At 42.4% G+C, this 16,575-nt stretch overlaps 1 protein-coding gene across 1 annotated transcript in view; it reads left to right on the plus strand.

Moving 5' to 3' along the window:
- The window catches only part of LOC134931882 (protein FAM169B-like), an 89,225-nt gene extending 74,236 nt beyond the window's left edge, over positions 1-14,989 (plus strand). Inside the window, exons 7-10 of the mRNA XM_063925714.1 lie at positions 3,320-3,496; positions 9,727-9,851; positions 12,811-13,050; positions 13,493-14,989. Of these exons, the coding sequence (XP_063781784.1) occupies positions 3,320-3,496; positions 9,727-9,851; positions 12,811-13,050; positions 13,493-13,549 (599 nt within the window). The 3' untranslated portion in view covers positions 13,550-14,989. The remainder of the gene's footprint in view (positions 1-3,319; positions 3,497-9,726; positions 9,852-12,810; positions 13,051-13,492) is intronic.
- Positions 14,990-16,575: the final 1,586 nt, after the last annotated feature.

Genomic DNA, 16,575 nt, shown 5'->3' on the forward strand with positions numbered 1-16,575 from the left:
ATGTAATGTACAATTGGGGGAAATACAACACAGGGAAAGTTTATTGGGTTCTGGTTTTGCAAGATCACTGATTTTCAGCATTTTTGTCAGATGTTTTTAAAACAGCAATGTTATTAAAAGCAAAACCCAGGTGGGTGTAGCATTTAACAACATTGCGTTTTTAAAAGCGGAAGCTATTACATCCTCCCTTCCCCCCTATCTTGTGCACTGCACTGGCGTCTTTGTGAGTATATTGGATTAGTAATGAGCTCTCTTCACATTGGACACCAGCTGTTACCCAAAGGCAGCCTTATGTGCAGGATGACAGATCCTGTTACTTCAGTGGGTTCGGAATCACTAAAGGTGCATACACACGGTGAGATTCGGGCTAACCCCGATTCTCACTATGCGACAGGGGCTAGGTCGGCATCGCAACATAATGAGTGTGCTTGCAATACTGACTATGTGCGATTTTGGCTAAGTGTCAAATTTACTAGATAGTCAAAATTGACTTGCCTGCACAGTCTATCTAGGCTTGAGATGACGATCGCACGGGACCGCGCATCGGCACTGAATCGGGATCGCAAAGTGACTTTCACCTTGCGATCTGCGCTAACTTTTCTTACGATTTTGACTATATAGTCAAAATCGTAAGAAAATATCTCACCGTGTGTACACACCATTAGGCTAATGACTGGAAAAGTTCAGTGGTACTTTAATATATACTGTACATTATATGAAAACAATAGTAGTAACAAAATACAGATGGTTTACTGCAAACAGAACCTTTTATTTGGCCCTTGTCACCGAGTCACACTGTTCACTCCTCTACCAGCCTTTAAGGGAGCTGGTACAATATTCTACTTCTTTGCCATGTACAGTATACCAAGTCAGCTTAGACTTGAAGACAACAGGCACAATCCCCGACCAGTCCAACAGAAGCCATGACCCATCGGCGGTACTGGCCATAAGAGGAACCCTCAGCTGACGGCTGAGATCTTCTTTTGATCCATGGTCTAGTTCCCCTGATAGTGTGTCTTCGGCAGGGCAGGTCTTACCTAAGGTTTTCCCGCTGGTTTGGGTAGCTACATATAAGAGGTGGTCGCTTAGCCTTCCCCAAATCTTTGGGTAGCAGCAAGCACCCTCAGGAAGTATTAGCGGAGGTAAAATCCACTGTAGTTTTTATCAGGAAATAATGTACTTGGCACCAGTTTATGCTTCCATTGCCATTTGGCCTATTGATAATAGAGCAAACCCTGCATTGTCTTTGACCAGTTGATGACTGGATGCACCCACCACCAAAAACAGTGGTGGTTCCTTTTGTGGATCTGCTGTTTGGGAAACTATCAGTGCCTAAAGGAACCACCTGGAGAAAATTAAGAATTGCTAAAGCAGAATATTGTTAAAATACATTTACCAACATACGACAATATATAGCAATGTATACACTTCTGGTGAAGAAGGCATGCCAAGCACATTTAACCTTTATTTTCAAATGTTCCCAGCACCTCCCAACATATGCCACACATATTCCCCTCTACTTTCCCACCACAAATGGAAGAGAGGTTGGTTGAAGGCCCTATCGCTACATTACCTTAGGCTTTGTGCAGTTGCGTCCCAGATTGCTCTTTATGCGTATAAACAGAATATATTCTGTACTAATAGGAAGCCGTAGAAAATGGTGATGTTATAACCTGGTACTTTGCAAGTTTATTTTATTGTAAATCTGGATGCAGGTTTTGTTTATACGTTTCTGTTCAGTGCAATTACAATAGGAATGGTTACTATAAGAAAATCTAGTAATCCTTCTCTGTATCGTTTCATGCTCATCACCCTGTTTCCAATCCACTGGATAGTGTTCAGTTCTGAATTATGCAGCTGTGCTCTCTGGATGTCAGGCATAACATTAGTAGTAGTACACTTGTGTGCATGCATGGCATGTAATACTAAAGAAACAACATTAGATAACACGGCGGTAAGTGTATGAAGTTGTCGTAGAGAAAAAGTTATTTTTTCTTTGACTTGGGTGTGGATTCCGCCCTAAGCGCTTATAGTTACTAGTTAGAGACAAACAAAACAGCTACACATTAATAGACACCTTTACCGATAGTCTGGAGCTAACATGAAAGAGGTGCCGGTCTCCCATTTGTAATCTGATACTTACACACAAGACTCTTTCAAAGGACTGTGAGTGTTGCCAAAAATACCAGTATTACTACTTCAAATAGTATTTCCAACAAATGTTATCATCATTCCTTTCTGCAAGTCAGAATGTAATCTTACCAAAACATCAGTCTGGTTGAAATATGCGATGTTTTAAATATACAATCATACATTTTTTACAGATTTCTAGTTAGCCAATCTTGCATGAGCGTTTAGCAATTGATTGAATGCAAGGGATACGGTCATTAGGTCGACAAGGCTTACGAAGACAGTAAGTCGGTCAACCACTATTGGTCGACATGCATTAGGTCGACATGGTCATTAGGTCGACATGGAAAAATGTTGACATGAGTTTTTCACAATTTTTTTTCATTTTTTGAACTTTTTCATACTTTACGATCCACATGGACTACTAATTGGGGTTCCCCGTCACTTTACGAAGAAGACGACACTAAAAAATAAAAAAACTCATGTCGACCTAATGACCATGTTGACCTAATGCATGTAGACCAATAGTGGTCGACTTAATGACTGTCGACCTAAGTCTTGTCGCCCTAATGACCCATACCCGAATGTAAAGGGCTTATTTATACATTCACAATTCAGCAGATAGCTTGATTCATTAATTTATGCCTAACTAATGTAATTGGGTAGTCCACTTACTTTTCACAATATATATATATATATATATATGCAGGACTGCAGCAGGCTATCAGTGATTGAAAACCTTCTGTCATTTGTGGGGCGGGGAAGAGTGTCGACGACCTCCCTTTCCCAAAACGGAGGTGCTTTGCTGCCATTTAGGGGGAGGGAGGAGGCCAGTGATCTCCGTTATTAAACAAAGATTTTATGGCCTCTGCGCCAGGTGGCTTGCGCAGCACCATGTGTGCTGCAAGCCGCCTGATGGTGTGTGAGTGATCCGATGTTGCGTTCTAGTCGGATCACTACTGCAGCAGGAGGTGCTTGCTATAATAGACGCCTCTTGTTGCATCACCAAACAGCGCTATCACTGCTGCTTCCCAGGAAGTGACAGCAACTCCAACCACATCTGATTCAGGCCCAATATACATAAGGAGACAAAATTGGAATGTACCACCTCTTTTTATTTTTTCATTTTTTCATTCCTCTGTTGCTTTTCGATGAATGTATTTTTATTTGTTTTCCTGTCCTCTCATAGGCGGCCTGTGCAACCGGAGTCAGTGTTACATGCTACCGGTGCTGGACACCATCTATGTGCGACAGAAATGGCGGAGGCAAGGTTTTGGAATCACAATGTTGCAAGACTTCTGCCTGACTTTTTCACAGGAAGCTGCTTTGGGCATCAGCTCCCCTATTTCTCCTAAAATGTACCAGGGTAGGAAAACCTAATATACCTAAGATCCTAGGTTTAATTATCCATGGAGACACCATGGAATTGCCATTATTATTTTCCCATCTGCTTGTTTGATATGATATCAAGGAAACGTCAAAGTTTGGTGCCATCAGGCCATGGGTAATATGCAGTGCATCTGGAAAGTATTCACAGCGCTTCACTTTTTCCACATTTTGTTATGTTACAGACTTATTCCAAAATGGAATAAATTCATTTTTCCCTCAAAATTCTGCACACAATACCTCATAATGACAACGTGAAAAAAGTTTTTTAAGATTTTTGCATATTTATTAAAAATTAAAACTAAGATATGTACATAAGTATTCACAGCCTTTGCTCAATATTTTGTTGATACACCTTTAGCAGCATTTACAGCCTCAAGTCTTTTTGAATATGATGCCACAAGCTTGGCACACCTATCTTTGGGAAGTTTTGCCCATTCCTCTTTGCAGCACCTCTCAAGCTCTATCAGGTTGGATGGGAAGTGTCGGTGCACAGCCATTTTCAGATCTCTCCAGAGATGTTCAATCGGATTCAAGTCTGGGGTCTGGCTGAGCCACCCCAGGACATTTACAGAGTTGTCTTGAAGCCACTTTGAGATCTTGGCTGTGTGTTTAGGGTCGTTGTCCTGCCAAAAGATGAACCGTCGCCCCAGTCTGAGGTCAAGAGTGCTCTGGAGCAGGTTTTCCTCCAGGATGTCTCTGTACATTGCTGCATTCATCTTTCCCTCTATTCTGACTAGTCTCCCAGTTCCTGCTGCTGAAAAATATTCCCACAGCATGCTGCTGCCACCACCATGCTTCACTGTAGGGATGGTATTGGCCTGGTGATGAGCGGTGCCTGGTTTCCTCCAAATATGACGCCTGGCATTCATGCCAAAGAGTTCAAGCTTTGTCTCATCAGACCAGAGAATTTTGTTTCTCGTGGTCTGAGAGTCCGTCAGGTGCATTTTGGCAAACTCCAGGTGGGTTGCCATGTGCTTTTACTATAGAGTGGCTTCCGTCTGACCACTCTACCATACAGGCCCGATTGGTGGATTGCTGCAGAGATGGTTGTCTTTCTGGAAGGTTCTCCTCTCTCCACAGAGGAATGCTGTAGCTCTGACAGAATGACCATCGGATTCTTGGTCACCGCGCTGACTAGGGCCCTTCTCCCCCAATCGCTTAGCTTAGAAGGAAGAGTCCTGGTGGTTCCGATCTTCCATTTATGGATGGTGGAGGCCACTGTGCTCATTGGGATCTTCAAAGCAGCAGACATTTTTCTGTACTCTTCCCCAAATTTGTGCTTTGAAACAATCCTGTCTCGGATGTCTACAGACAATTCCTTTGACTTCATGCTTGGTTTGTGCTCAGACATGCACTGTCAAGTGTGGGACCTTATATAGACAGGCTGACAGCCTTTCCAAATCATGTCCAATCAACTGAATTTACCACAGGTGGACTCCGATTACGCTGTAGTAACATCTCAAGGATGATTAGTGGTAACAGGTTGCACCTGAGCTCAATTTTGAGCTTCATGGCAAAGGCTGTGAATACTTATGTACATGTGATTTCCTAGTTTTTTATTTTTAATACATTTGCAAAAATCACCCAAAAACTTTTTTTCACGTTGTCATTATGCGGTATAATGTGTCGAATTTTGAGGGAAAATATGAATTTATTCCATTTTGGAATAAGCCTGTAACTGTAACATAACAAAATGTGGAAAAAGTGAAGGGCTGTGAATACTTTCTGGATGCACTGTGCTAGTGTTACCTGTTTGTTATAGTGATATTTATTATTGTCTATTTATGTAGCGCTATTATACAGCACTTTGTAGAGAACATTTAATCATTAAATATCAGTCCCTGTCCAATTAGACCTTACTAAAGTATAAGGGCCGGTCAGTTACGGTGGCCTGGTTCTGATCACACATCCATAGACCGCCATCAGAATGAGCCTTCCTAGATGTAATGCGCAAAGCCACTGGAAATCATTTGGGAGCTTCTGCAACTAATTCAGTCCGGCCCCAAGGGGGAGATGTACTGTATCAAACCTTCTAAAGGAGACAAGGAGAGGTGATGCCAATTACAGTAGATGCAAGATATTTTATAGACTGTAGTAAAAACAATTATAAATAAATGGACTATCCCTGTGGCGCTGAAATGCATTAGATCTATAAAAGGTCTGCAATGTAAGGATACCAACACCCAAAAGGAAAACAAACATACAGAAACACAGTACTAAGAAAAAGACAATAGTGAAACGTATACAAATAAAGTCAGTGTTGTTGACTATGGTGTAAAATGTGGCCCCACTAAAGAATTATCCATTTAATTGTATACAGTACGTCAAATATGCTTTCTGTACAGCTCTAAACCTCCTCATGGGCTTCAGAGCACCTGTGCTCTGCAAACGGCTCATGATGTATATGCTTGTGAACCTGCAGGATTTTGGGGAAGATGGGACATATGTACTAAGCCATGGAGAGAGACAAACTGCCAACCAATCGGCTCCTAACTGCCAGTTTTTAAACATAGCATGTAACATGGCAGTTAGGCGCCGATTGGCTAGTACTTTATCTCTCTCCAAGGCTTATCACAATTCCCCTGATATCTCCTGCACAAAGTGACAAAATCGTCAACAGCACATCCAGCTTCAGGGTGTAGGTGTTATTTTCATTCAGCTCACCACTGCTGATGAATGAGTGGGGGGTCCATATAGCAGACAACAGAACAAGCAGGCCCAGCACTGCTCCAGCATACAGATGTACCACCAAGCACAGCTCTACTTTGGCAGGTATAGCGTATCAGGAGAGCACCTCCGCCAAATATAAAACTAGAGTGATTATGCCTGGCGCTTTTCTTTGGCAGACCGAAGGCTAAAGAAGTAACTTCACAGGCATATACATCATTTAAATACGTTTCAGCCGCAATACAAATAAAAATAACTTGAAAAAAAAAATCAGCATTAGAAATGTATCCATGCTCATCTATCCTCCGGGTGGTGTGTAGTGCGAAAAACTAGTAGCATTACTTTTGCCTGCACCTTGTTGCAGCATGGTCTTTTCAGTCACAGTGTAATGAATTGAGTCTCCATCGGGTGCAATACTGGTGTTCGTCCACCAGGTGTTGCTTTGGAAAACCACCATTGCGCATGTGTGAAGTCTCCATTGTTAAGTCAAACGATGCTTGTAGTAGTTTAAGAACTACTTTTTTTTTAGAAGTTCTCTACATTAATTAGAAATGTGAACACAGAAAATGATTGACTCAGCGTCTCCAACGCACACATAGAAAAGTACAGTTCAGAGTTCTACACAGCTCTCTAAAAGAAAAAAAAATAATTACAATCAGCGATAGAGTTGGGACACACAGCACTATAAAAAAAAAAACAATGCGCGACATCACTATGTCACTGCAGGTGTCAGTCACCTGTCTCCATGGCTCTCTCTGCATAGTGGTATCACCAATGGTTACCATGCCCATGAGCTAGGGTTCAATTCCCGCAAAGGACACACTTGTATTGTATATATGGGTAAAAAGTAGCATCCAAGTTTTTTTTAGAATTTTCCAAAACAAGCTGTGTTGTGCTTCATATACCGACTCAGACATGCACACAGATATACATTCAAAATTAGAAAAAAACTGTAGATGCTACTCTTTACACAGATACAGTATACATTACAAGTATGGCTTTTCAAGTTATGAAAGACATATCTTCATGAGACTGAGTTTACTGTACTTCTTCCCGGGCTTCCCCATTTTTTTAATAGGCATCCTCCCCCAGCACTATTCCCACCCACTGTGAGACTTTTGATTTCACGGACTGGGTGTACTGCTTAGTAAATGACAAACACAACGCGGTCGGTAGACTACTGTATGTAAATGAATGGCTCATGCTGGTTTTGGTTAGGGGAAGGGAAACCAGATTGGACATTAATTTGTAAGGCATATTAGTATTGTGCATGCACCGAGAGATGCCTGGCGTGAGTGAGCCCACAGTTGCCGGGAAGATCTGCTAACATTGGGCGCCTTTTTTTTGTTCATAAATGCATCTTATGCACATCGCTATGCGAATAGGACGCACAAGCAGCTTCTGTAGATTAAAATGATATTATTATTATTATTACAATTTATTTATAAGGCGCCACAAGTGTTTTGCAGCGCCGTACATACAACACACATTAGAACAATACAGGGTATACAGAAAACTAAAAGTGAGCACAGGTAACAATTAGCACCACAGTTCTCAGTACACACTACAGCTGAGGTGTCAGGAAGCTACATCTGTACTTGCTACTTAAGCTGATGCGACTGTGAACATCTCACTATCATTTTGGAAAATCTATGGATACCTTTGCCTTATTATCCATATTAAAAAGAGCAACATACTGTTTCATGGTAAAACATTTATGTGACTTTTCCGGCACTACTGCCTATACAATATATTTGTCTATTTTACATATACTTACTGTATTTTATATGATGACTTTTTTTTTTGCATATATGTATTATTCTTTTTTGCTTATGGTATATGTGTTTATGCATTATTTGAGCCAATAAGATTCGGTTTTGAGAACCGAGTAAAACCGAGTAAAACCGAATCCGCTCATCACTAATTATTACACATAATTTTTACAACATACATTTACTTTATGGTCTTTTTTCTAAGCACTGTGTTTAGAAAAATGATACAATAGCTAGCCTGGTTGATACATGCAGTACCTCTACTTGTACTCTTTAGAAGGTCTGGTATGGGAGGAAACCACCACAAACATAAAGAACATACAATTTAATGTTCACCTTATTTGTAAATATAATACGTTTTGTGCATCCAGAAATTGACTGCACGACCCTCGTATAGGGGTGACTAATATTGTCTATTGTAATTGTTGCTTGTGCTGGTATCATAATACAGTGGTGATTTATGGGTCTATTTACTAAGCCTTGGATGGAGATAAATTCAACAGAGATAAGTACCAGCCAATCAACTACTAACTGCCATGTTACAGGCTGGGTTTGAAAAATGACAGTTAGGAGCTAATTGGCTGGTGTTTTATCTCTGTCGACTTTATCTCCATTCAAGGCTTAGTAAATAGACCCCTTAATAGTCTATTACAGGGTTTTCTTAGATGTTTGCTGTCACTAATTGACCTTTACTTAAAACTTAGGGGTTGCTGTATCAAGCAGTGAAAAGAGTGGGTGAGCTATACCTTTATTTTAAAACCAGGGCTATTCATCTATAATTTTGCGTTTGTTATTCTGAAAATTCGGGAGATTGGATAGGGAGACACTCTTCACAGGGACCTTGAGGGATTGATTGACTGTAATGTGTGTCTGCCTGTTGATTAGCCGCAGAGCATATCCACTGCAGGGCATATCTCACTAATGATTTGGCAGCAGCGTGTTTCTCCCTGATGATTGGCCGCAGAGTGTGTCTCCCTGATGCTTGGCTGAAGTGTATGGGCTAAAACACACTACACGGTTGTTGCCGGCCGGGAAAAAGCCGGACGGCTTTTTCCCGTGCCGGCATTGTAGTTAACAGTGTGAGGGGTAGGGTCCCTTCACACTGCACGGCCCCGGCCGCCGGGCCGTCCTTGGAGCCAGTAAACCATGTGTGTGAAGGGGAGCTTTCACACACAATGGTTTTTTCTGATGCTGCGCATGCGCACAGCATCACACACGGCTCAAAGCCGTCCTGTGTGACAGACACTGCCGGTTTCTCCTGGATGGCAAAAAGCCGGACAAACTTTGTCCGGCTTTTTGTTATCCGGGAAAAACCGGAGTGTGTGTTACAGCCCTATGTCTGCCTGATGTTTGACCATACTGACATTTTTTAAAGGGGCAATCGCTTACAAGGCCTTGTAAATGATTGCCCTTTTAAAAAAACATGCAAGTTCGGCCGGCATCCTGAACGACGGGCAAACTAGGACTCCATTACATCCCGCCCTTAATCTCAAAAACAAAAATGGGCAAGAAACACTGCTATGCGTAGATACTTCAAATTCACTAGGCCTCATATTCCTATTTTAATTCACTTCCTTCACTATGAATCTAAACAGAAGTTAATGCCATTTGCATTTTTGTTTAAATGCAGACAAGCATAGATATTTTTCTGTCTATGATTACATAATAAATACTAAGCATAAAATAAAAAAGTTAAAATCTCTTTTAGCCGTGCATCACCCCATCCTGTCTGCATCATGGTGTGACTGTATTACATTTTTGTTCTCAGTCTGTGGCAGATTTCTAGCAGATAATCCGAAAGAACGGGATCGCCTGTGGGAAGTAGACCCTCCGGGTGACTGGAACCAACGCACTAATATTTGGTTACGGATTCAGCTTGGAGAGACCCCAGTGGTGAGTTCTCTCTCACTTCTCATGACGTTCTTTACTGTAAATATAATTTGAATATACTTTGGGAGGGATTAGCTAAAATCTGCGTTAAATATGATTTTGGATACTGTTTTTAAAGAGAAATGTGTACTTGGCTGCCGCTGCTAACTGGTAAGAGCCAAGAGGGGGGGGGGGGAACGGACCTGGGCCCCTGCTGGGCCCTTCAACAAGCCCTGCCCAAGGTTTTTTAGTACCTGCTTCCCTCCTCTCGGTGGCCTTGTCTGTACAGTGCATCCGGAAAGTATTCACAGCTTCACTTTTTCCACATTTTGTTATGTTACAGCCTTATTCCAAAATGGAATATAATCATTTTTCCTCTCAAAATTTGACACACAATACCCCATAATGACAACGTAAAAAAATTTTGGGGGGGATTTTTGCTAATTTATTAAAAATACAGGTGAAACTCAGAAAATTAGAATATCGTGCAAAAGTTCATTTATTTCAGTAATTCAACTTAAAAGGTGAAACTAATATATTATATAAACTCATAACATGCAAAGTGAGATATTCCAAGCCTTTATTTGTTATCATTTTGATGATTGTGGTTTACAGCTTAAATTAACCCCAGATCCAAAATCTCAGAAAATTTGAATATTACATAAAATCAATAAAAAAATTATTTTAAATACAGATATTTCGGCCCTCTGAAAAGTATAATCATGCATATGTACTCAGTACTTGGTTTGGGCCCCTTTTGCATGAATTACTGCCTCAATGAGGTGGGGCATGGATTCTATCAGCCTGCGGCACTGTTGAGGTGTTATGGAAGACCAGGTTGCTTCAATAGCGGCCTTCAGCTCTTCTGCATTGTTCGGTCTCATGTCTCTCATCTTTCTGTAAATCACATGTACAGAAGTATTCACAGCCTTTGCCCTGAAGCTCAATATTAAGCTCAGGTGCGTCCCATTTCCGCTGATTATCCTTGAGATGTTTCTACAGCTTAATTAGAGTCCACCAACGGGAAATTCAGTTAATTGGACATGATTTGGAAAGGCACACACCTGTCTATATAAGGTCCCACACTTGACAGTGCATGTCTGAGCACAAACCAAGCATGAAGTCAAAGGAATTGTCTGTAAACCTCCGAGTCAGGATTGTCTCGAGGCACAAATCTGGGGAAGGGTACAGAAAAATATCTGCTGCTTTGAAGGTCCCAATGAGCACAATGGCCTCCATCATCCGTAAATGGAAGAAGTTTGGAACCACCAGGACTCTTCCTAGAGCTTGCCGGCCGTCTAAACTGAGCGATCGGAGGAGAAGGGCCCTAGTCAGCGAGGTGACAAAGAACCCGATGGTCACTGTCAGAGCTACAGCATTCCTCTGTGGAGAGAGGAGAACCTTCCAGAAGGACAACCATCTCTGCAGCAATCCACCAATCAGGCCTGTATGGTAGAGTGGCCAGATGGAAGCCACTCCTTAGTAAAAAGCATGTGGCAGCCCGCCTGGAGTTTGCCAAAATGCACCTGAAGGACTCTCAGACCATGAGTGACAAAATTCCCTGGTCTGATGAAACAAAGATTGAACTTTTTGGCATGAATGCCAGGCGTTATGTTTGGAGGAAACCAGGCACCGCTCATCACCAGGCCAATACCATTTCTACAGTGAAGCATGGTGGTGGCAGCATCATGCTGTGGGTATGTTTTTCAACAGCAGGAACTGGGCGACGGTTCATCTTTCAGAAGGACAACGACCCTAAGCACACAGCCAAGATATCAAAGGAGTGGCTTCAGGACAACTCTGTGAATGTCCTGGAGTGGCTCAGCCAGAGCCCAGACTTGAATTTGATTGAACATCTCTTGAGAGATCTGAAAATTGCTGTGCATCGACGCTTCCCATCCAACCTGTTGAAGCTTGAGAGGTGCTGCAAAGAGGAATGGGCGAAACTGCCCAAAGATAGGTGTGCCAAGCTTGTGGCATCATATTCAAAAAGACTTAAGGCTGTAATTGCTGCCAAAGGTGTATCAACAAAATATTGAGCAAAGACTATGAATACTTATGTACATGTGATTTCTTAGTTTTAGCTCTTTTTTCACGTTGTCATTATGGGGCATTGTGTGTAGCATTTTGAGGAAAAAAATTAATTTATTCCATTTTGGAATAAGGCTGTAACATAACAAAATGTGGAAAAAGTGAAGCACTGTGAATACTTTCAGGATTCCCAGCTAACAGTGCGTTCCACACACAGATTTGGGAGACACATAATCACTTTCACACTCCCCAACTGATTTACAGACTTAGAAGGTTTTTAAGAGGTTGGGGCCACATCTGGTTGAAGGCCTTACCCCAAAGGCCTTCAGTTGAACTGCTCTGGGTTGTAAATGAGTGTGCATTTCCACTTGAAATGTATATGCAGATCCTTTGTATCAGTGTTTATCTGCCTTAACAGTTGGTGACTGCTTCATGGGTGGACCTTATCAATAGAGTCTCATTCCTCACTATGGCCCAAATGTATTAAGCTTAAAAAGTGATAAAGTGGAGAGTGATAAAAAGAAATCAAGTACCAACAAATCAACTCCTCATTGTTATTTTTCAACTGCATCCTATAAGATGGAAGTTAGGAAGCTGATTGGCTGGTACTTTATCACTCTCAACGTTATAATTTTTTAAGTCTTAATACATTTGGGCCTATGGGCACTGGTATGTCTATACCCACAGACCTATGTTTCATTACTTGGATGGACCAGAAATACAGCAAGCAGCATATACTTTAGGTCCATCCATGTAACAAAGGTCAGCGGATGCAGATAGCTCTGTTCCTACACAAATAAATGATCTCTATAATCAGACCAATTAAAGTTGTGGCGACTAGCGAGTGCAGAGGAATGCTGATCTTTAGGCCCAGATGGGAGTGAGTTTCAGCAGGTACGTTACTCAGTGCATTACTGATTCATAACAGTCTTACCACTTATTTTATATTAAGGAGAGTCCTGTGGAGAAATCACCAGAATGCACAGAAACTGAGATCTCCGTGGTAGAGGCACAAATGAAGCATCATCCTGATGATGGAGTCTCTGTCTCTGCTGTGAGTAGCGTCACTCAGCCACTCAGCAGGAAGAGGAGAAGTGATGGAGGACAAGTAGTACAGAAACAGAAGAGAAGGAGGGGAAAGAAGATGAGGAAAAGACAAATGGAGAAAGTATATGATCCGCAGCAGAGTGAAGTATGCTGACGCTACAGTCTTTCACGTGTTTTACAGAGTTTATATTGGGTTTACGGATCACAGATGATGATTGTTAACGAATCCACAGTCAGTGATTGTAAAGTCCATGGAAATGAGTGCTAGCCGCACAGACATGCACATACCACCAACAGGTATTTCAGGGAATGCTGGCACAAAAAACAAACAAGTTTATTATATACTGTAAATTAGCACACAGATCTTCTTTCAATGTAATTTAATAATATATTCATTTGTAAATGAAATGTTAGCTGTATTTACATTGCACTACATCTCTGATATTGCACTAGGCAGGCATAGTTGTTGCTTTTACAATGACTTCTTTTGTTGGAGCTAAATGTTGTTTTTACTGTTTGTCTTCTGTTACTTAATAGTCTATGGGCATAATTCAGAGTTGTACACTAATGCAATTGCGATTTTCTAGGCTACGGAAATGCTAATGTTAGCAATTGAAGCTGAAAGAAAAAGAGTCACCCACTGAAGCAATCACAAACCCATTTGCAACTGCGTAAACACACTCGCAGCCTACACGCAACAATTGGGAGCATCGAATGCTCGAGTAGGTCTGTGGTTACCAAAAAAAAACATGTTTTTAAAAATTTTTATTAGATCACGACAGAAAAATGAGGCGGAATGAAATTGACGAAATGACTGTCGAAAAGCACTGTTGTCGAATCGACATTCTTCAATTGAATATACTTTTGTTGAAAAGCCGCATTTTTAACATTGCAGACATGTCGAATTAAAAAAATGTAGAATTGCAAAAAGTCGAAAATGAAACGGCATTTTTTTTGTCGAAAAGTACTGTATTGAATTGTCGAATCCAATTCGACAGGTTTTTTGTGTCGAAAATGACCCGTTTTTCAACAATTGCGGCAATTCGACCGCAAATGAATACACCCCATAGACTGGCTGCAGCAGTAGCAAATCAGGCACCATGTTTCTCTGCATATATGATCGAAACTGATGTCAGATACATGCCCGAAAACACCCATGACACACGTACGGTTTTGCAGCAGTTCCTCTTTACACCCCCTAACGGTCACTTCCTGTCAATCACTCTGCAAATAAATCCTCACTGGGAGCGGAATCACAAAGGCACCTTTACGTGTACGCAGTCTGCCGATAACTGCTCAATAGCGAAAACATTGGCACAGCATGCAACTCTGAATTGGGCCCAATGTCACATAGGGGGCGGGATATACCAACCTCTCGTGGTACTACCCACTACTTACTGCGCCAATACTAATCACATATGTACCAACACATTGGGCAGTACAGATGGTGTAATGGTTAGCATTTCTGCCTCACAGCACTGAGGTCATGGGTTTGATTCCCACCAAGGCCCTAACTGTGTGGAGTCTGTATATTCTCCCCGTACTTGCGTGGGTTTCCTCCGGGTACTCCGGTTTCCTCCCACAATCCAAAAATATACTGGTAGGTTAATTGGCTCCCAACAAAATTAACCCTAGTGTGAATGTATGTGTACATGTGGTAGGGAATATAGATTGTAAGCACCACTGGGGCAGGTACTGATGTGAATGGACAAATATTCTCTGTAAAGTGCTGCGGAATATGTGTGCGCTATATAAATAACTGGTACTGCTAAAATGCAATTAGTATTTCTCTCTCTTCCGATAACAGCTGCCATTTGTGATGGCCACCGGTCCGTGGACATCTGAGTTTATGACTCAGGAGTCAGTCTGCACATGCACAGAGTAATGTGGCGGCCGTAGGGGATGCTGGCAGGTATCCGATTGGATCCCTCTGACAGCACTGATGCGGAAAGAAGCCTGTAGGGTAACGCCAGCTTTTGTACATATGGGAAATGTGGTAAAACGCTGAAAGCGGTTTTTACCACATTTTCCCGTCCAGAGGGGCAGATGTATTAACCTGGAGAAGGCATAAGGAAGTGATAAATCAGTGATAAGTGCAAAGTGATAACGCACCAGCCAGTCAGCTCCTAACTGCAATTTGCATATTGGTGCTGATTGGCTGGTGCATTTATCACCTTGCACTTATCACTGGTTTATCACTTCCTTATGCCTTTTCCAGGTGACTACATCTGCCCCAGAGTATGTAGAACACAAAGGCCCAAATATATTAAGCCTTAAAACGTGATAAGGTAGAGACAGAGGGCGGGATGTACTAAAGGGAAAATGCGATAAAACACCCGTTTTATCGCAATTTCATATGTACTAACCCCTGTCTGCTGCGCTTTCGCCCCTGGATGGCGATACCCTATAAAAGCCTATGGGCTTCTTATCGCCGGCCAGCATTGGTTAAGTAACAGCTTATCAAAATATAACTGCAGGGTATGAGGGTAGCTGTACAATATAGTTTGTACTATGTATGTTCTGTGTTTCAGATTTTGATGCTGCTGTAAGCCCTGGTATGGGCTTTGTCTATGTCTGGGCCTGTATAATAGTCCTTTATAAGGGTGTCAGTGGATTTATGTATTCCTTAGCACCTTAAAAAGATACTACTGGTTCCTAGATTTAATTTACTGGCCCCTGATAGCCACATTAGTTTGCCCATCCCTGTAAGCAGGAGAGTCCTCTTCCCAGTCCCTCTGATTGTGTTTATAGCACAATTAAAGCATCCTGGCAGCATACTGGCCATCAGCCTCCACACTGGACCTGTGCGGTTGCTACAGGGCACCTGTGTGTCCTGCACTCTGCTCTGGCCCCGCCCCAACACAATCAGTGGCTAGGTAGTTTCTGTCTGTGTGCAGGCCTAGACCCTCTAACCAGTCTCCCTACATCAGCTAGGCTGACCATATTATCCCTTTAACCTGGGACACCAGGGACGGACTGGGGACTCCGTCCGGCCCTGGCATTTGTGTAAAGGGCGCGCGGACACTGCAAATGGGGGCGTGTTGCGAGTCAGGGGGCGTGGACTTGTGGCACTACCCCATATTGCTTAGCAACGGGGCACACCTTGCAGCGGCTGCGGTAGCTGGGGACAAACCAGAGAGCCGGGAACTGCGCTGAGCACAGCCTTCCGGGCTCTCTGTGGACCGGATCGGCCCACCAGACCATCGGCCCTGCTGGTATGTGCCAGAAGTGCCAAATGGCCAGTCCGGCCATGTGGGATACTCATGAATTACACAGGTTCTGTGGCTGTATTTCACCTGGTTTTAAGCAGCCACAGAACCTATGTGATTCATGAGTGTCCCAGGTTAAAGGGATAATATGGTCAGCCTACATCAGCCAGTTGCTTACTATGTTCCTCCCCTGTCCCATTAGCTCCCTCTCCTCTCCTCTTGCTCATCGCTTCATACATCTTCTCTCTCCCCACTACAAAAGCCCCACCCCCCTCCCCCCCAAACACACAATAATTGTGCCTTTATGGCACTTCCTAACTCCACAGCAAATTGGTAATGCTGATGACCCCTCTAATGCAGGCTGTCTTGTGTAGCTTGCAATGCAGAGATGGTCAGCATTTGCTTAAGATGCACCAGGTTGCTTGTATCAGCATCTTCAAAACTACTTTTTAATTTCGCCT

The sequence above is a fragment of the Pseudophryne corroboree genome, chromosome 6 (assembly GCF_028390025.1).
Source record: "Pseudophryne corroboree isolate aPseCor3 chromosome 6, aPseCor3.hap2, whole genome shotgun sequence".
Lineage (NCBI taxonomy): Eukaryota > Metazoa > Chordata > Amphibia > Anura > Myobatrachidae > Pseudophryne > Pseudophryne corroboree.